The sequence below is a fragment of the Myotis nattereri genome (assembly GCF_964212035.1).
Source record: "Myotis nattereri genome assembly, chromosome: 18".
NCBI lineage: Eukaryota > Metazoa > Chordata > Mammalia > Chiroptera > Vespertilionidae > Myotis > Myotis nattereri.
The window spans coordinates 21,690,657-21,711,999 of record NC_138093.1 but is presented as its reverse complement, the minus strand read 5'-3'; the positions used below and the strand labels follow the sequence as shown (position 1 = coordinate 21,711,999).

The 21,343-nt window shown below is 41.6% G+C and overlaps 1 protein-coding gene across 4 annotated transcripts in view; it reads right to left on the bottom strand.

Moving 5' to 3' along the window:
• Nucleotides 1-5,010: 5,010 nt before the first annotated feature.
• Nucleotides 5,011-21,343, bottom strand: part of RASAL2 (RAS protein activator like 2) — a 248,978-nt gene continuing 232,645 nt past the window's right edge. For 3 of the 4 annotated variants that reach the window (XM_081112119.1, XM_081112118.1, XM_081112121.1), the window contains 6 exons: nt 21,136-21,332; nt 19,513-20,374; nt 14,167-14,301; nt 12,324-12,526; nt 11,057-11,144; nt 5,011-5,989 (listed from right to left, as the gene is read on the bottom strand). In XM_081112119.1, the coding sequence (XP_080968245.1) occupies nt 5,825-5,989; nt 11,057-11,144; nt 12,324-12,526; nt 14,167-14,301; nt 19,513-20,374; nt 21,136-21,332 (1,650 nt within the window). In that variant the 3' untranslated portion in view covers nt 5,011-5,824. The remainder of the gene's footprint in view (nt 5,990-11,056; nt 11,145-12,323; nt 12,527-14,166; nt 14,302-19,512; nt 20,375-21,135; nt 21,333-21,343) is intronic. The other variant, XM_081112120.1, reaches the window with a different exon arrangement.

Genomic DNA, 21,343 nt, shown 5'->3' with positions numbered 1-21,343 from the left:
GTCACATACCATAGCAACTTTAGTCTGAAATGTTTAAAGTTAAAGTTTATTTGAATTCTTTGTAAGATTATCAATAAAAGACCTCAAACGTATCTCTATCTGTACATGTACAAGAACCATCAAAAATTATTCACAGAACAAAAATAAATCTTCTTTAGAACAAACCCAGGTAATGAAATGCAGATATGGATCTCACATGGGGAACAATCTAAGTGCTACCAGCACAAAAATATGGCTTTAAAAATAAAATAAAATCTTGGGTTTTGTTTTTCTAAGGTGTATTTCTCTTTCTTGAAATAAAAAATAAATTATTTAGCGCTATCATTGTAAAATAGTCATGTGTATTAACACACTTTTATTAAGGCCCTGGAGATGAAAAAAGAAAAGCCAATTTAAAAGGTAAATTCCTCACAGGTGTGATTCAGGTTAATGTGCTGCTGTCTGCTTGAGTTAATTTTAACGTAACTAGGAAATGTCTAAGCACCAGTCAAAACTTAAGCTTTACTATTTATTTCAACTTCTCTGCAGGACAGTGGTCATTGACTCAATGAGCATTTAACCTTTTGGTGAACTGGCAATTGAAATGTTTCCCTTGGGAGTTTAGAAATGACACAGATATGCTGTTACACACAAATGTGTACCCCCACACAGATGATGGAGGCTCCTAAAACACAGCTTCTGTGTTAATCTCTCTACAGCAGGTACATCTGGTTCTAGGTCCTGAACTAAAAAATTCCCTAGGGAAAAAGAAGACATTTGATTGAAAAATAAGAACTGAGTAGGAAATTAAAATGAATGATGAAATTTGGGCAAAAACTACCATTTTGGTTTCCTTGGGTGGCTTACTGCATTTGCCAAGTCCAGCTGGGTTAGTTATGCAAACACCTGAGGACTAACTGAGCAGGAACCAAAACTACTTCTTTCTGGATCCCACTAATCTTCACTGATCTGAATCCAGATCAGCGAGATTCAACTGTCTTTCTATGACACCCTGAGGTATCAATAACGAAACCTAGGGTTCTTGAGACAATGTCAAATCAAATAAATTTCAAGTTACTTTTATACACACACACACACACACACACACACACACACACACACACATAACACATATGGTACATTTTTAAAAAGAGAGAACCACTGTCATAAAATCTAACAAATGAGAACAAAATCTAAACAACCCAAGAAAGTTTGGGAATCACTGCTCTGTAGGTGGATTAACATTCAGAAAGAGGAAGCCCTAGGATTTGTGTTTTGTGTGGGTGTGCACATGTTGTCTGCAGAAACTGCCTCTCCACATATCAATGTATTTTAAGTGCAGGCAAGGCTGTAAATACTCCCGTTTCCTTGGACCTCTGGGCTATTGAGAAGGCTGCTGTGCACAGTCCCCTCTTGGATCATGTTATCTTCCTCAGGTTCTTTCACTCCTCATGAGATATTTAACCTATCTCATGCAAATTTCATCACTGTTGTCTTTCCTAAACTCAAGAGCTCCATAACTGGGTCATGACCACAAGAGAATACTTCTGGAACTAATAGCAATCACTCAAACACAGAAAGAGATTCTATTTAAAAATCCAACACCCCAGTATATCTTACTTAAAAACAAAAACAAAACAACAACAACAACAACAAAACTGGGCTAGCTAGTTTGGCCGAGTGGATAGAGTGTTGGCCTGTGAACTGAAAGATCCCAGGTTTGATTCCAGTCAAGGGCACATGCCTGAGTTGCGGGCTCGATCCCCAGTATGGGCATGCAGGAGGCAGCCAATCAATGAGTTTCTCTTATCATTGATGATTCTATCTCCCTCTCCCTCTTCCTTTCTCTCTGAAGTCAATAAAAATATATTTTTTAAAAAACAACAACATAAAAAACTAGTAAAATAGGTCCTTCCAATTGACATATCAATAAAAGCGAATTCTTGGCCCCCAGGTAGGGGTGGGAAGGCAACTTTTCACTGTTGGGGCAAACAGGAGGTTTCACTGCTAGACTTGAAAGGGAAAGGGGACGGGAGAGGAAAGCCCCTTCCAGTCTGCAGGAGAAGGTGGTCTCCAAAGGTGTGGCTGAAAAGTCAGCGAAGCTGTGGCATAGGCTTCGGAGCTGCTGAGTCAGGCCCAGTCACAAAGTCCAGTCTGGTGGCAAGCCTGGGGCTCAGAGTCATATGGGACGTGGTCATCCTGAAGAAGGTTCCTTCCCCAAGTTCAATCCCACAACCAGACTTCTCAGGATCTCCCAACTGGAGATAACTAGAAGCTAAACCTAATGGAAGGAAAACAAACACCAATGCAAGCTCACTTGATGGCAGCTGTCTTGCTCTGGGGCTTCCAAAACAGAACTGCTCCTAACCTGGTGTACCTCTGGGGACAAGGTGGACAGAATTGCAGATCCACAAACAAAGGCCACAGGTAGACTAGGATGTGAGAAGCCTGACTTCTAAAGTCAAGCTCATTCTCAAGGGCACACAGTGGTCATGACAGAAAATCCTGCTTTTCCTTGCCCTGTCTGACAGCATCGCAGGGAAAAGCAGAAGCAGCCCAGAAAAAGCTAATTCTGACCAACTCGATAACAATGGAAAAAGCCAAAAGCTATAGCAGCATGGTTACCTCATTTTGCCATCTTTCTTACCGAAAGATTGTCCCAGACCCCAATGGCACCTTGGTAATAGAGCTCGGCACACAGACAGTGCTCAAGTTGCCTAGTTACAACATCCTCTCTGTCAGGGCTTATATTGCAGAGACTCAGGGAATATGATGACTTGATGGAAATGTAACTCCTTTGGCCCATTGACATAAACGGGGAATATGAAGCTCTTTTCCTGAATCCTGTCAGCACTGTTCTTGTCAATGGCCATGTTTGGTTGTTAGTGGGACAAGCACTTAGTAAGCATGCCCCCTGACCTCCAAATTCCACACAATCCGGGTCTCTGCAGCGCACACAATGTGGCGATGTGCTGGGTAGAAGAAGTGCAAGGCCCGGCCATCTGAGTCCACCTGCTTCTTCCCCATATCCCTCCTCCCAATAGCACAGAGGCTGGTACCTATTGGGGCTGAGCAAAGCCAACTAAGCTATACCTCCATAAAAAGTCAGCTGTTGCTGCCTTCTTCCATACCTGAGAAAAAAACATTTCAGAATAAGCTCTATAGATTGCAGCATTTTCTAAAGAAAAACTCAGAAAAATATTTGAATAGAAACAGGCTCAAAGGATAATCTAACATTTAACATCTGGCAACAACTCTGAACTTCTAGCTTATGTCTAACTTTATTATTTTTTATTCTCTTCTCTTCATTCAAGATAACCTGATAATAGAGGGCTGCATAATCTATCCAAACATTTGGGCATTTAATCTTCCAAAGTAGGCGGCTCTAAGGAGCTCCCACATGCCAACAAGAAAAACTGCATCCACCAAAAACACATTTGATGTTCTGTGTCCAGGCCCCCAGGACAGGTAAGCTTATCAGCCTCTGTAACCCTAACTGGCACCTGAGAGCTTCCGAACCTCACGCCCACGTTACATACGTAAGGCCCTCGACATCGACGATACTTTTCCCAGGTTTTCTGCAGCACAGTGGACGGATTTTTACGAAGAATGAATGAGAATTAAACCTGGCTAGAGCTGAGCAACAGTGGACCTATGCTTATATTATCCTCTCCCACAAAGGGCACTACTGCAGAATTAGTGAAGCCCCACCCCCATTTAAGTAAGTGATTTTGACTACAGTGTGCCTTCAGCTTGGAGAGGAGAGGTAAGAATTTGTAAAATAACTATCAAAGGTCAAGAAAATACATGGGTACCGAACATGTGGGCATGAGGTCTGCAGATCAGATAAGCACTGTGAGGAACTCCTGCTTGAGGTCTCTGACTGGCAGAAATGGGAGTGTTATGAAGGGAAATGCTTTAAAAGTTCGTGGGTTGGGGAGGCTGCTGAGATACAAGGACCAACACAAAGACCCACCCGAGAGAGGGCAGCGCTAAAGCGTCAGAACCTAAGCTGGGGCCCTGCGAAAGGGACTCAGGGCCGCTGTCTAGGCTTCACTCAAAAGAGGACCCGATAGATAAACGTTCTCCTGTTTCCTTCCAAATATTCTGTTGTGCGGAAACACTCACTCCTGCACAGCGCTCCCTCTGGTCTTTCTTCCCCCACGCCTCTTTTCCTTTTTAAAAATTTCCTTAAAGTTTATCATTTAAAAGAGCATTAACTTGATAAATGTTCTCTGCCAATAGAAACAACTGCTTAGATCTTGCTTAAAGAGATTCAACACCCTTTTAACATTATACCTCACAGCACAGAAGGCATGAACGAGTTCTACTTGTGTGGTTATATGTACACATGTGTGAATAGATATGTGTATATATATATATATATTTGTATATATAATGGCTAACATGTAACATTCTATGCTTCTGATAATCAGGGTTGCATTCAAGATGACAATTCACACCTTTGGAAAAAAGGAAACCAATCAGCTTCCACGACTGTTTCTGTCCTGCACTAAAGCCAAGATGACAACTGGTGAGACAGTAGTTACTGACGAATCTACTGAGAGCATGGGGGCAACACACGGAACGCACTGCCTCCCACTTTGGGTTTCTTTTCTTACAAGAGAGTCACCCCTCTTCAGAGTGACACTTCAGATCTGGATTTCCTTCCCAAATTTTACTTAAGGGATTAAAGGAGCAACTTAAGAGTTAAAGATTGAGATAAGATTACCCTGCCTAGAGATATGCTAGTATAATGAATAAAATCTTTACCCCAAATAAAAATTATAATTTACAAATAGAAAATGTTTTGTTTTTAAATAGGAAGTAGTCAGAGATTCCTGCTATGGTATGGTTAGCCCTTTTCTGTGCGGAAGAAAGGGTGTCTGTTCTGGATGATTTATGGACAGCACATTGGAAGAACCTCTCCAGGGGAGAGTAAACCCTGTTGGTGACGCTGCTGCCACCACCGGGGCGGGGAGGGCAGGGGGTGTGGGAAGGTGGAGATGGTGTGTACAGACACAAATATTTATAGTTTTGTAAACTCTAAAGAGGAAAGAGAATACTCTTTATTACAACTGGGGTAAAAAAGCAGTCCCCTATCTAAAATGGAAAATTCCCATCTGCTACAGACAGAAGGGGATAAACACCAACAAGAGTTCGACAGAACTCACTCCTCAGGAAGTCCAGTTTTGATGCAAGAGCTCTCGTCTGTGTCCTCTGAAGCAGCGTATCTCCAAAGTGGAGTAGCTGTCCATCCAGAGCCAGTCTTGGTTTATCAGTGGGATTAAATGTTTTGTTTGGACCTTAGTATTTGCATGTTTTCCTAAAGGACCAGAGGGCCAAAGTGGGATTTTTTTAAACTGGCAGATGAATCCCTGAAAAAATTCATTCTGAAAATGTTCTATTGTTCGCCGTGCACTTCTACCAGACAGACAGACAGTGGGTCTCTACATACTGACCCACTGGGCTCATTTCTCACTCATTCAACTAACAACTGCAGTGCTTTCAACAAGAGAAAACAATAATAAAAATAGCAATAATTAAAAAGGTAATCTACATTATTAACTTCCTTTGGGTATATTACAGTGGTATTTTCTGTACATGGCCCAGAACTAAGTTCCCTATGTACACAGAGACACGGGGGGAAAGCATCGACCTTGGGAATCTTCGCCTTATGCCCTGAAAGACAAAGTTCCTTCTTCAATTGAGAGTGTCTCTCCTCACTGCTGTTCTGAAGTAGCAACATTCTGTAAACCTGGTGGGGTTGGGGGAAGGGCGGGGACAGGAGAGCGGGGACATTTCCTTCTGTCTCCTCCCACAGTCTGTCTAGTCATCAAGGCCGTCAGCAGCTGCTGTTTTTGAATTCACCATTCTCCGTGATGGAAAGCTTGGTGGGGTTGGTGGGAGAGAGGCCATTTCGGACCTGCATGCTGTACCGCTCCTTCACCTGGGTCAGTGCGCTCATCAGTCTGGTGTTGGCCGAATCCAGGGACACGATCCGTTTTTCCTACAACACACCAATCATGGCTTTATTCCGGCTCCACATAGGAAATCACACCGTAATACTCTTTAGAATGACTGTTCTAACGCTTTCTATCACACTGCTGCACGCATGATGCTTTCCGGATCAATGGAACGTCTCTGCCTCTTTCTGCACACCGAGTCCAACGGGTCTGTGCTCATTTTCTCTTTTTGTCCTGTCAGCATAGCAGGATGTGTTATTAATAATCCCTCAGGACACTAAGACACCATGGTAAGGTGACACCACGTGCTACTTCAGACTGTGCAACACAGGGTCAAGCTGCCTGACTGTATTAAGTGCTTTTGGTCAAATTTAAAACATGGACATTAGATGGCAAAGAAAGAAGCACCAGAGGTTTCATTTCACAGAGAAGTGCAAGTGATCTGTGGGTCCTTAGCCCCCAAAGAGGGCCCATCAGTCGTATTTGCAGAGAACTCACATTGTGCTCAAGATAAAAACAACACATGGTGGCAGTTTATAATCACCAACAAAGTGAGGATGCAACACGCAAGAGGGGGGAAAGCAGCCAAAAGCTCAGACCAGGGAGTTACTTGGATACAGGTAGGGAGGTGTGGCCGAGGGGGGTGCCGTAAACATAACACATGAAAACAAACAGAGAACACAAGCTCCTGGACTCATTCCAGCTCAGAGTTACTCCAGGAAAGCTACCCGACATGGAGAGTGCTTTCATTTTAGTTTTGAGTCTCTGAAAAACAACACACGCTTTAGAACCAATATTTTGGAGCTAAAGGGTGTTGAATATACACACATTAAAAAAAAAAGAAAAGAAAGAAAACCTGAGGGGTGAAAAAAAGGGGGGAAAAAACCAACTCAAGAAAAGTAGTGCCATCTAAATTAAAAAAAAGAAAAAATCACCCCATCAAAATACCAGTCTTAGAAAGATTAGGCAAGAAGCCTAATACTAGCTTCAGCAGCGAGGTAAATCATTCCAGAAGTTAATGCCAAGAAGAGCTGGCTTTGCCTATGCCCATGAAATTAAAAAGAAAATGGCACATGAGGAACAATCCCCAAAGCCAAAAGGAGCTTTCCTACCCCAGAAACTTCTGCATTTATGGGGAAAAGCATGGTAAGGTGAGTCACGGTCAGGCTTGAAGAGGACAGGAGGACTGAGGCTTTGGCGCTGCTCCTTGCTGTTGAAGCCCAGCAACACAGGGCCCACGGGGGCTCTGTGGGGAACTCACTGCAGCGGATACAGAGTAAAGATCACTGCTCAGGGAGTGTGTGTGTGTGTGTGTGTGGGGGGGGGTGTTTGGGTAAAAGCACAGGCACAGCATCAAATGATGCTTCCCTACTCTGGGGTGGGGCAGGGATCTGTAAGGCAGCAGTGTGGTGGTCATAGTTTCAAAAGTATAAAAATCAAAAAACCAAAACCCAGCTCATGCTTACTATCATTAAAAAAAAATTCTTCCTTTCCCTGATGGAGAACTCAGGTGGTAAGATACCCCAAATCCGCATTATTAACTAACCACTAATCAGTATGCTTTTGACATTGGAAGGTGAGTATCTTGTTGGAAGGATAGGCAAAACTCAAAGAAAGAAAGATACATGAGGCTTTAAAAAAATGATAATGATTAAAAAAATTGGAATTTACTGGGATAATAAGTATAGATCTTTTCCAAGTCAGTCGGTAAGGATTGGCCCACGGTTTATCAGAAAATAAGGCCTGGGAGCCAAATCTGATGTTTTACCCTAGGATCCCTACACAGAAAAACATAATTTCTTGAAATAATGAAAAAAAAAATTCAACATTAGGCTAATCTATAAGACCCCAATACTAAGGAATATTCATTATACTAGCATATCTCTAGGATTTTCCAGGCTTATAAAAAAAATTAGGCATTATAAAACATTATCTAATTCTTAAAGGGTTACAAAGAGATTAAGAATGACTGTAATTATTTATTGACTATGAGAGTAACAACAGAAGCCAAACAACCCCTTTCCCCCAAACCGATAAAGGTTTCTAAGTGGAAAAACTCCCTTTTGTAATTCCCTTCACTGCCAACTTCTCAAAATAAAAAAAAAGTAAAAGAAAAAAAATCAAACAGGGACTTTTGAAGTTCACGTTTAGTTGACAAAAGATGCTCTGACATTGTGATTCTGCCTGGATTGAAAGACAGAACAATCTGGTCCAGGTCTGACAGGAAGGATGTCAAGGGTGGGGAGTCAGGAGCTGGAATGTGTAGGAGGCCAGTGCACTGGGCCAGGGCTGGGAACTGCTCGGCTAGAGAACGACAGGGTTTACTTGCCTGTTTGAATAATCTCATCTCCATTTAGGACCTGTAATTTAACACAGTGGAGGTATCACTTGCAACAGTACCTAGGCAGCTGCTTGCTTCTCAGAAGAGGAAGCCCTTCTCTGTTCTCCATCTGAGTCACATGGAGTGATCCTGGAGGGGGGTGAAAGGTGGCACAGTCCCTGGACTGATGTTTGAGAAATGGTGCCCTAGTACCATTACCAGGCTCCCCATGGCCATGCTACTACAAGGTCCAGGACGGTGGGCCTGCCCTCACCGATGGAGTGCTCATCCTCCCCTTCTAGTTAGAAAGCGGCTGGCCCAGGCTGGCCTTGTGGCATGAACTGACTCTAGGAGATGGAGAGGCTGAATTCAGGGACAAGCATGTCCTGTGGGACACAGGGCTGCTGAGAGAGATGAAAACCAATTCACTGGGCATCCGGCATAGCATTTTGGGAAATGCTGGGCTCAACTCTCGTGTAAGGTAAGATACTATATTCATTTCAGAAATGTTTTTTCTACTAGTGGCACCAAGCTATTCATTACAAAGGGTACCAAAGGATGTTCACAGTCTCTTCCTATAATAATATTTTAATGTATCAGTAAGACAACAGCTGGGACTGGAAAACCTACCTTTTAAGGAGAATATAATTTTTCAAAAACTGACTTTAGTGTTTGATTTGTGCTATGCATGGTGCAGTGGTTTCCACATGTGCTCTAGTAGATTTTCCCAGTATTCTTTGGGGATCCACACTGGGCATCTGGTAGAAAATGTACTCTACAGTAAGGCCTATGTTGGAATCGGTAATGGATCACATTTAGGTAGCTTTGGTGTCATGCAACCTATTATTGTTGAGTGCTCAGTAGGAGCAGCTGGAAACTGATCTATAAAAGGTGCCTCTGGTTTCACCAAAGTAGTCCAGGGAATCAAACCATTTAAACACCACTGTCTTGAGGGAAGGACACAAAATATTATATAATTGGGCTAGACCATTAGTCTGGTACTTTGAAGGTAATATTTCTTCCATTCCTGAACAGTGCCACACTCCTGGTTAACAGATAGAAAGTCCTTGTTTTCCAGAGCATTGAGCCCTGATAAATCCAATTCCCTCTCTTGCTTTCACCTTCTATCCTAGGGCTCCTGCTGCATACCCAGTCATCTTGCCCTAGATGTCAAAACAGGGGCTGGGGTGGGCTAACAATGAGAAGCTGATGATGAAGCTGTGTTGATGAACCGAGAAAAGGGCAATCCTGCATGCAGAGCCACCACTATGACACAGCCACGCTCCCTCTGCTCAGGCCAACACAATCTCAGGCCAGCTGGAATCATGAAAATGGTCTGTTGTATCTTATTGGAACTAAAAGCTCTCCTGGTGTGGTTATTAGGACTTTCCCTGCTTTATACTGCCATATTGAAAATTCCAAAGTGAAAACTTATCAACACTAGTTTTCCTGACTAAATTGCCCTCTTTCTCCAGGCTATTTCTCTTAAGCCTGCGGGATGAGTTTTTATAGTACATAGCAAGATGGCCTTGTCTCCACTACCCTTCCCTCACTCACCCTGGAGACACATGAAAGTTTTTGTTTTTGTTTTTAAAGGACCATGTAAGATAATTACAACAGAAGTTTCTTCTGCTACTTAGGAGGTCTAAATATCCAGAAACTACAGAGTTTAAGACTCCAAAATATTTTGGGAACTATGCTGACGAGAGAGCATCACTCGACTTCCAGGTCAGGAGTCTCTGAAGGAGTACAAGGCCCATGGAGCATTCTTCCCATGGCTGTGCTTTAAGCTTCACCCCCAGTGCCTTTAAAAAACAACCCCACCCCAGCACCTAGACTGGAGGTGGCAAGGGCATGTTTCAGAACAATGGGGGCTCTAACACAGACTGACTGCTGGCTGACGTGCAGTGAAGGGAGCAGAACATGAAGTCCTTACTCCCAGTTTTATTTTACAGCTGACGGATATGGTATGTACTTCAGGGTGAGAAATGCACACCTGGCTGGGTTGTCTTCAGGCAGGTGACACATTCAGTGGGTAGACCAGACAGTCTCAAAACTGCACCTGCCTTTTGTGATTTGTTTCGTCCTAAGACATACAACTATATGTTGCACTGATAAAATGAAAAAGAATTAAGAAACATTTTCTGCCTGCTGGATTTTGTTCTGAACATTGATGTGTCGCTGTGAGATACTCTTGGCAGTCATCACACCATTGTTGTCACAGGTATAGAGTGAGCAAAGGCCCAGACTGATTTCATCCATCGAAAGAGGCTCTCTAAGCACAGCCAACAACCAAGCAAATTCCAAGCATCAATGCCAAGCCTGGAAACAAAGGAATAAGGAAGGGTACCTTTGACAACCTTGTCTCTCCCCTACAGTTGGGGCCAGAGGTTGATGGCACAGTGGACGTGACTGACAAGACCGTGAACATCACAGCCAAGCAATGGTCAGTGGAGGTCACAAGCCAGACACATGCAGTTACTTTTCACAGCTATTCCCTTAGAGAACGCCCTACTTTCCATAAGGAAAGAAGTAAACCCCATCATGCACTAGGTTGAGATCTGTTAAGAAACTGTACTAAGCACGCTAATACTTTGCTGGGTTAACAGACTTGTCACTAGTAAAAGAAAGGAGAAGTGAGAGATCATATTGAAATCTTCAAAAGGTAATGCTGAGAATTTTTCAGTGGCCCATTTTCCAGAACATGCCTTGGCATGCACAAGGGACGGGAAGTCAGGAAATAACAGTCAGGAATAACAAGTGCCTTCTACCAGATTCTAAGCCTGCTTACCTGTGCATCAATTATTTTCTGCTTTGCATCAATAACTGCTTGCATCTCAGCATGATCCTTCTTCAGTTCCTCCTCCACAGCCATTAGCCTAGAAAGTAGCAGGAAGGACATTTCAGCATCTTCAAAAAGAGGGCTAGATAATGAACGCAGAGGACAAGAAATCCAAACTCATCCTAGTTCAATATTTCCACTCCATCCCAATCAGAGATCTTTCTTCTCTCCTACCTTGGAAGACATCCAACATTAATTTCTCTCCCTGTGACTAGGTCACTCACATTTTCATTTCCTCTGGGACAGTATTTCCATGATCATTTCTTCCCTCAGATCCCTTAGCACAACTCACTTCATCTTAAAATATCAAACCAGTCAACAAAAAACCAACAATTTCCTCTTAATCTCAAGTTACCCTGTGACAGCTGTCCTTTCTGTTCCCTGCACAGGTGGGTCTAGTTTCTTTCTCATCCACCATTTACATCTCACCCCACTGATGTTTAAATCCCATCAAACTGCCCTCAGTAAGACTGTACGGCTGAAACAGCAGAACTCTTCTGTCTTCAGTTTACCTGACCTTCCACAGCTTTTGACAAGATAGAAGCACAGTGGTTATTGAGCATGGATTCTGGAGCTTGAGCCTGGCTTCAAATCTTGGTTGCACTGTTAGGTGACCTTGGGCAAGTGTCTTTTAATCTGTTGCTTGTTTCTTTATTTGTAAAACGAGAATAGTAATAATGCCTTCCTCAGACGATGGCATTAAATTATTATTAACAGATTAAACAATCTGTAAAAGAAAATGAGCCAGGCCCATAGTAAGTGCTATGTGAGTGTTGGGTAAAATTAACCCTCCCTTAGCCTCCCTTGACATCCTTGGCACCTTCTTCTCTTGGTTCTCTGGCCCTTACCAAGAGGAACTTCCTTCCCTGTTTTTGGAAACTTTTGTGAAAAACTAAGTTAGTTTTGGACACTGAATACTTAGGTTTTTAAAACCCACTTCTGCTCTAAGGCCTCTCAAGTGCATCATAAAGTTTTTATTTTTCCTAATTGTTATGATGAAAGAAAACAGACTACCTCTATCTTCAAAGGAAGTGCACAGAGGTTGCCCACTTGGAAAATTTAAGAGACAGGACCAGTCATCACCTTTGTACTAAGTACCATGAGCATACGCAGTCTGCAAGTGGCACTGCTGCCGTTCCTTGAGGAGTCTCTGGCTCCTCTTTCCACCTCTTTGTGTGCCTGGCTACCCACTGCCACTGCCAGGTGACCCTGTAACCTGCTAATGATGCTCTTCATCTGGCTGTCCTTCTCTTCCTGCTGCCGGCGCAACCGCTCCTCGCTGTCCTCCAGCCGGGCCTTGTACTCCAGCAACAGCTTCTGCATCTGCTGCTCCTGCACCAGCAGCCGGCGCTCATACTCCTCTAGCCTCCGGCTGGACACTCGCAGGCGCTCCTTCAGTTTAGTGATTTCCTGTTCATACTAGAGGACAGAAAAAGGAGTTACACAAGTTGTGGAATCAGTGATTTGCTTTTGAAAAAAGAAACCTGAGGCAAGGTAGCTAGATACCATCCGAACTGCCATCCCACCTATTGCTGATGTTCTTGAAAATTATCAACAAGCACAAATGGGAATGGAGCTCTGCCCTCCTCCTAAAATTACATTTATATTGTTAACCTGGCATTCTAAATCTATATATTAATGTGTCTCTCTCCACATTAAACTACCAGCTCCTGCAAGCCGCATCCAATCTGTGATGGCATCAAATAAGAGTAGGAAAATAAAATGATCAAGCACTTAGAAGCCTGACAAATCACTTAAAATGAGCCAAAAGCCAGTTGTCGACAAGAGAAAGGTTCTGTCATTGCCTGTACTGTAGGAATCTCAGACCGAGCTTGGCTCATCGTTCCTTCACTCTACTAGAATCAGCCCTGTAGAGAACACCCAACATTTCTATAATGTTAAGCACTACTAAATAAGTAACTAGAAGTTTATGGCAGAGTAGACTATTGCTTCTTTCTCCCCAACTGGAAAAGTATAAAATATTGAGGTCACAAGGATTAAGCCAAAGGCCTACAAGTTCTTTAGGGCTGATGGATACTGCCTCTTGGCCCTTTTTCAAGATGTGGTTCACCTGTCCAATTTAGTTCTCCCTTCTCAACACATAGTTCTGTTTTCTTGCAAAAGCTTTATGTAAGTAAAGTTTTATATAATTCAATTGGTTACACGACCCTTTCTTGTACTGAAGTTGCTGGGTGTGGGGTTTGAGTACACTGGAATGTCAAATTTCTAGGCAAGGTTCTGAGAAGCATAAGCTTTGTTATAGATGGTCTACATAAATTCATTAGGAATTAGTGATAAATCTGCACAATAACTTGTAGAATGCAATCTATTTTCACATAATGTTTCATTTAATTGACAATCAGACAATTAGCTTCTTTAACAACATGGTCCTAAATGATGATTTAATCCAGAAGGTTAAAGATGACAATTTTTAGGATAGTTTGAAGAGGAAGACTGCATCAATGAGCATGTTTAGGATCATGCTGATAGGTAAGCAGAAGCTAGCTGTCTGGTTCTTAGTCAAATAAGATAATGCCATACATGGTGTCAAGTTCTTGTTTGATAATTTTTTTCCATGTCAACTTAAAAAAAATAATATAACAAAACTGAGTCAATAGATATCTTTTTTTAAAAATCATCTATAAAACCAGAAGTTCTTTATCTAGAAAAGACAAAAAGAAAAAACAAACAAACACAAAATCATTACCAAGACAGAGAAAGAAAGTCTAACCTAAGGGCAATTTTGGCCTTGAATGAAGAGTACCAACCAGTTTATAGAAACACTATAAGTGTCTAAAATTACTAGAAACTTACAGCAGAGTAGTCTCCAAATTAAGGTAACCTACATAAAAAGAAAATAGAGCTGGTGACCCCTCACCCCAGCTTGATGGGCCTTTCCTGCATATTTCCACATAAGGACACTACTAATTATTATTCATAGATATGTATATAAGGTGGAGCTGAAACTGGGGAGAGGCAGAGCAGGTCCTTGGCTAGACAACCCTTTTGTGGCCTATCACTGTGGGGCAATACATCAATAAAGACAGACTTGGTTCTACCTTCTCAGCATGCTTGGCTTCATCTTGATTTTGCTCAGTTTCTTCCACATCCTCTTCATACTGCCCATTGTTCAGAACCCAGGCTGCTGTCCTCTCTACTGGGGACATTGTGGCAGAGTCCACAGGTGACTGAACCTGCATCAGAAATACTTATTAGCATCTCCCAAGACAGCTCATCCACTAGTTATGTTTCACAAAGAGAACTATTGTTGGAAGACATAATTATGATCCCTGTTTTCTACTATTCAATAGTAGTTTGAGCTAACGTAGCCACAAAAACTAATAACAACTTCACTGTTTGGAACTTAATTACATCAAGGCAGCTGATTCAATAGCTTTCTGCTTTATGCAAGTTAACAAGATGTTGCTTGAATAAACTTTCTTTCCCTGTGATTTGTGATGGTGTTGAGTGCCTCTAAATGTACTGCAAACTAACAATACTCCTAAGAACACACTAAGGAAAAACTTTAGCTCCTAAAAACGTGCAGTGGGGCCTTGACTTATGAGTGTCCCGACTAACGAGTTTTTCGAGATAAGAGCTGTCTCTCAGCCGATTTTTTGCTTTGAGTTGCGAGCTAAAATTCGGGTTATGAGCCAGCTTCAGATACCCCACCGCTAGTTGGCGCAGCGAACGTCACAGTGAACGCCACAACATCACGTGTCTCACTCAGTGAAAATTGATTTGACATACGAGTAATTTGAGTTACGAGCTCCGTCACAGAACGAATTAAACTCGTAAGTCAAGGCCCCACTGTATTAAAAACAGCAGTTCCTTATGGTAATCTCAGCTTCAACTGTTAAATGAGAAGCCAAAAAAATAAGAGTGGTTTCATTCCATTGGTGATGGTGGTAGCTACCCTATCTCCAGAAGTAACAATGTCCAATGAACTATGTATGAGAGATTGTACAATAGGAACTGGGCATTCAGGTCTATTCCTATTTTATTGGTTGAATCTGATTTTTAACCACTTCCTACTATATCCTAGCACTTTGTGTGGCATATGGTAGGTGGTAAATAACTGTTGAAAAATAAGTGACCAATATTAACTATGCCTTGTATTCATGATAAAACTTTTACACAATTATAAAGAGATGGAAAAGTAATATTGAACAAATAAAAATTAGTTATTCTGTTAGACTCGAAGAAAATAGAGGTGATTTTTGTTTCAAAATTATTTTCTTGTTGTAATACATTCTTCATATTAAAAAAACTATATACTGTTTACATTTTTTTCTATTGGTCTTATGTGTACTGGTCTTATTTCCTAATTAGACTGTCAATATTTGAGGCATGGCAGCATATCATATAGTTTTTTTTGTGATTTTTTTTTGGAATGGTAGTGACTATATAATTGTACAAAGCTGCTTGATGAAACATTATTTATTAATACTCTAGACAGAATTCATTACTATAATTTATTTCTAAGGGAAAGATACACTGTTTTTCCTCTAATCCTCCTCTTATTAATAAACTACACTTTATTACTCTATGTAGTGCAGCAGAGGCTATTCCCCAATAATTGTTCCATCTTCTTCATAAGCTGGATATATAGCAGAACTTATTACCTCCAGTTTATAGACAAAGACATTGAAAGAGAGGTTGGTAAGAGATTCAGATCCCACTTTGCTTCGCTGTAGCCTCGAGAAGAGCTTTTACAGCCACTGACTTTCAACAGGGGATCATTAAAGAAAATGAAGGATGAAAAAAAGACAAAAAGTAAAGGAGTAGGAATTCCTACTAAGAACATCTCCGTCTTGAGATAAAGCTGTGTAGGGTTTCTCTGGGAACAATCATAATACTTTAGGGCAAAAGAGCCTGAGGAGCAGTTTCGCTGACCCTATAATTACTCATAGCCTGGCTATGCTGAGGACACCTGAGAACGGGCAGCTCCCTGGTTCCTTGCTAGTATTTACTATGTATAAATGAGACCTGTTGGTTTCAGCTTCTCCACAGTCTGAAATGGTCAGGTTCCCATCAATGAATAACAACACTTCTGCTATGAGCACCAAAGATGGGTGGACTAAATTACTAAGTAAATGCTGAGAGTGCTTGAAGAGGTTGGTTTAGGGGAGGGTCAACAAATCCAAATGTGAAAACTATAGCATCATTCCAATAGGCTGGCCAAATACCAATTTTAAGAGCTTCTTCAAATTTGAACTTCTAAGTTTAGGTAACATGCTATATCTGAACAACTCAGACATTGCAGATAAAGTGTATTATGCATACAGAGTACATGATGCATGAAAAACAAAATGAAGAGAAAAATGAGAAAAAATAAATCCACACAGAGGCTGAAAAGGGACAAAAATTAGTTTCCTGGAAAAATAATTCCCTCTGTAGATTGTTTTACTGGAATTTTATTTCCTTCCTACTCAGTAGATGGAGGAGACCGAGGCTAGTTACAGTGCCAACAATGGCCACTCCTTTGTGCATAGATATAAATGGAATTTGCACAGGACAAAGCCACTGATAATTGCAGACGCCTACAGAACAATCCCCACAAAGAAGTCCTCTAGTTTTGGGGAGAGAAGAATTCTCTAACACAATTTGCAATTATAATATGTAAAGGAATTTGCCTGAAAAATGCGCTGATTATATAGAATTTCAGAGGCTTCATGGGAGTAAGATGAGAAGAGCAAGCAAGAAACAGAAAGGAATTTTAAAAAATAACATAAATTCGAAAGAATGAACCATCTGCCTAGAAAAACCCAGCGTAGAAAAACCAGAAACTTGAGCAATCAAAATATAGTGATTTATGGTTTAACTGATATGAGGTGGCAGTACCAGCAAAGGCATAAGCAAAGGTAACTATCTAAAGCTGTGCTAGGACATCTCACTGTGGCTATGCCTCACTTTATGGCAATATAATATAGACATTATTCAATGCATTAATGGCTGTGACAAAATTTTAAATTGGTTGTTTGGAGACTGTATACATTTACCACTACCCATCTATCACCCATAGAAACATGTACTGAGTGCTTATGTGATAGGTGTTATATTTTCCTATAGCACAAACACTGTTACTGACAATTGAAGAATCTGTCTGAGTCATGGGCCCTGGGAATTGATGACTAAAGGAGGAATGGGTGAGCATTCCTCTCTTCTGTCTAGGGCTGGGCCGACATCCATTGTCAACCTCAAAAGTAAGTAGACGTCCTTCCCTGTCCTGCCCCTCTCTTCCAATCTGATATTCTTCTCTTCTCCTTATTTCATCTTCAGGGTGCTCGTGGGTAAGCCCCCTAGTAGCTGTTTGCCTCTACAAAATATTCCATTTCTAAAATTACTTACTTTTCTTCTCTTGACTCAATAAACACTTTAATACTCTGAAAGGAGTTGATCTCAACTGGAAGCTGGCATAAAAGCAATGTGTGGAAACTAATTCACAATAAGGTGTGAATAACTGATAGCCTCCTAACTAGCAAATTAAATGTGTATATATGAGATATAGCTATATGAGCAATTAATAAGCATTTTCATTTAAAGAAAAGGAAAATAATGTATATTATTGTATCATCTACACGAATAAAAGAGAAACATGGAAATTGGTGTCACTCTGCTATGCCCACCAGCCAATCACGATGAGTATGCAAATTAACCCAACAAAGATGGTGGTTACTTTGCATATGTAGGCGCAGAGTGAAGACTGAAGACGACTGAAGATGACTGAAGACTGAAGAGGCTTGGCTTCTCCACTGCAGCCGGAGCGAAGGCCTGGGTCCTGGGTGCCAGAGGAAAACTGGTGCCGGCAGCCAGGGGAAGGAAGGCCTATTGCACGAATCTCTTTGTGCAACAGGCCTCTAGTATTATATAATTTTCCTTTTCTTTAAATGAAAATGCTTATTAAATCAAATGAATTGGTAAATTTGGGAAAAATACAACAAAATAAAAATGAAAAATTTAAGATGGAAGAAAACCTTTATTTCTTAGGAAAGAATGGCTAACTAGGAGGTTTTGCCCAGGAAGTCAGCCACCAGACTCAGGTGGAGTTGGACATGTTTTCCATCCCTTCCTCTTTCTCTGTATCCAAAAATTCTGCAAATGTTCTAACTTTTTAAACAACAGTTATCAAAGTAGGAGCAAGGACTCTGATCACAACAGAATAGAGACAGAAGCAGCCAAATTAGTAAAGGCTTACCTATAAAAATGCAAATATATTAAAGAGATACATTGGGGTTTTATTTTAGTTTCCTCTGACAAGTTATTTGGCTGACAAAGGCCTTTTTTAAATCACAAAGCTTCCCCTAGTATTTATAAAGTATGATTAGGTTTCAAAAAATTCAACAAATACAAAACTTTTCAGGAGAAAAATCTTTTTCAGATAAAAGTAGGAAATTCTCTCTCACACACACACACTCACACACACACACACACACACACACACTCATACATATTCCTAAGGTTTTTAGTTTGTTTCAAAGAACAAAATATATATTGGTGCCTCTTGGAAAACCTTCTTATCAAGAAGAAAAGATTTTACCAATCTTATATTAAAATTGGGTAGGACATTAGCTGGGCTTGTGCTTATAAAGCAGGGATGGGGAATCTTTTTACTGCCAAGGGCTATTTGGATATTTATATCATTCACAGGCCATACAAAATTATCAACTTAAAAATTAGCCTATTATACTTGGTCAAACTTTTAATTAACTCACCCCTAATGCCTTGGCAGGGCCAGACCAAATGATTTTGCGGACCTTATAGGACCTGTGGGCCACAAATTCACCACGCCAGATGTAAAGAGAAATTATAAGGAATTGTAAATGTTTAGAATACTTGTCAACTACCTGTGTGTCTATTTCCTCCCCCTCTCCTTTACATTGCCACTATCGGTGTTCAGTTTATTTTCCTAGTGATTTCCAGGAAAAGGCACAAGGGACTTGATATTTCCAGAAGGAGCTGGAGGATGGAGTAGGGAGTAGTTATATTAAACTCTTGGCTCAGAATACAAAACTTTATTTTGGAAGCATAAGAAAAAATATTTAGGGAGAATTAATGTCCAGGTCCCCAAATACTTTCTGGTTGATTTGGCCTATAGATTCCACAGTTTAAGTGTGTAATTATTCATTCAACATAACGGATCTGTTCTCAGTGCCGAGTGAAGGGAAAGCAAGGCCCCTGTGTGGTTGTTACAGTGTCCTCAGGGTGATGAGTCAAGCTACATTCTGTTGTCTCACCTCACTAGAAGCCTCCCAAACCTTTTATTTCCTCTTACCATTTAAAGGTGGCAGAAATATTTTTAAGTGGAGACCTTGTTAGCAATGGGGTTTCCCAATGATTTCGACACAAAGACCGAGGAAACAGTTGGACCAGGTAGAAGCCAGGTCATCCAGCATTCGCCCTACCTGCTGTGTCTGCTGTCTCTGGATTGCTCTCACTTTGGGAACAGGGCTCTCTCTGGAGGAAGAGGACTGCTGCCGGGACCGGCTTCCATTCTGCACAGGCTCGGCCACCAGGGCTGCCGAGGCCACCGACATGCTCCCCGTGCTCCGTAAGGAAGCACTGTGTGGCAGGGACGGCGCGGCTTTAGCTCGGGCACCCAATCCGGCTTGGTCCATTTTTCGGATATGCGCCTGCCCAGTACTATTTTGCCGGGGCAGAGCAAGAGGTATGTGTCTGTCTGGCATAGTGTGCCGCCTGGAGAAGTCCTCACTCTGAGTGCTACGTTTGCTGAAGTCTTCCATGCTGCTATTGCTGGGTCCACTGAGTTTGAAGTCTTCACTGTTACTTTGGCTTCTGGAACTGGCAGTGCTTAGGTTCTCCAAACTGGAATCCACGGAGGCCTTTGGCATTGCTGGGATTGGGTTACTGAGGTGATAGACAGGGTTCTGGAATGACAAGGGCTGGAGGCTGCCTGGCTGGTTCAAGGCTGGGTGCAGGGGCCTTCTGACTTGGGGTGCACTCTGGGGTGTGCTTTGGGTTTCCCGCAGCTGCTTGATGCTGGCGACCTGGGTTATGGAAAGCTGACTTCCGGTCAAGCGCAGAGGCACATCAAGCATGACAGACGCATGCTCCACTTGAGCAGCGTGCGTGTCCTGGAGGTCCATGAGGGAGATGCTCCGCCCATTAGGAAGGCTACCTTCCTTTTCATCCTTCTCAGAGTAAGTCATGCTCTGGGAGGAGGCTTGCTGAACCAGCAATAATGTTTTCCCCCTGAAATAGCTATCTGTGTTGTCCTGGCTTGGAGACTTTAGTTTATGCAAATCACTGTAGAAACAGAAAGGACCCTTCATTACTCTTGAGACACATTCAACATAGTTAAGATTCCTCAATTCATGCATATGAACTCTTCTGAAGGCTCACAGGCCCAATGCAGATGCTTACATCTAAGCTCACATTTCATCCTTACGATACTCAAAATAAAATCCAACATTTTTAGTTTTTCTCCAAAGGTAGGGGATAATATTGTGTATACCACTCCATCACTGTCTTCCATTTTTACTAGCATTCCAACCATTTTCTAGTTTGACTTTAAGCCCTCCCAAGGTATCCCAATTCATATTTAATTTGTTCAAGAGGAGAGGCTCTAAGTGCACAACCCAAGGGCCCATGCCAAAGGCACAAATCTTGCCAACACAAAGAAAACAAAGTCTAAGCATCAATACTGTGTCCACTGTGTAGCTGAAACAGCCAGTTATAAAATGTTTTTAACTGAGGTTCTCCTGATTTTTGAGTGCTACTATATATGAAAATGTCAATTTCATAGAGCTCTTAAGTCTTCCATTAAGCAGGACATAGTTTTTTTAATGCATTTGTTAAATATAACTTTACACTATCATTCTAGAAAATAAATATCCTAGATCTTGTGTATTATTATGACAAACAATTGGTTTTATCTCAGATCAGATGATTATTTCCAATTGCTCAAGACTTTAAAGTTGGTAAATTCAACACATAAATTAAATAGATTTTCACCAAATCTCTAAGCATTTTATCTCTGGGACAGTACTTCAAATTCTCTTTCATACCTGTCAGTAGGGTCTTCAAATATTTTCTGCAGCCCAGAGAGGCTTCCACTGACATTGGGACTGGAGTTATGCTCAGTGAAGCGTCTCAGCTGCTGTTGTATTGGCGTAGGGTTCGTCAGAGACTTGGTGATATCAGCAAGAACCCGAGGGAGAGGTCCCAGTTTTGCCACAGTCGCCTGTAGGAAGGAATTTTCACCCTAATTGGATA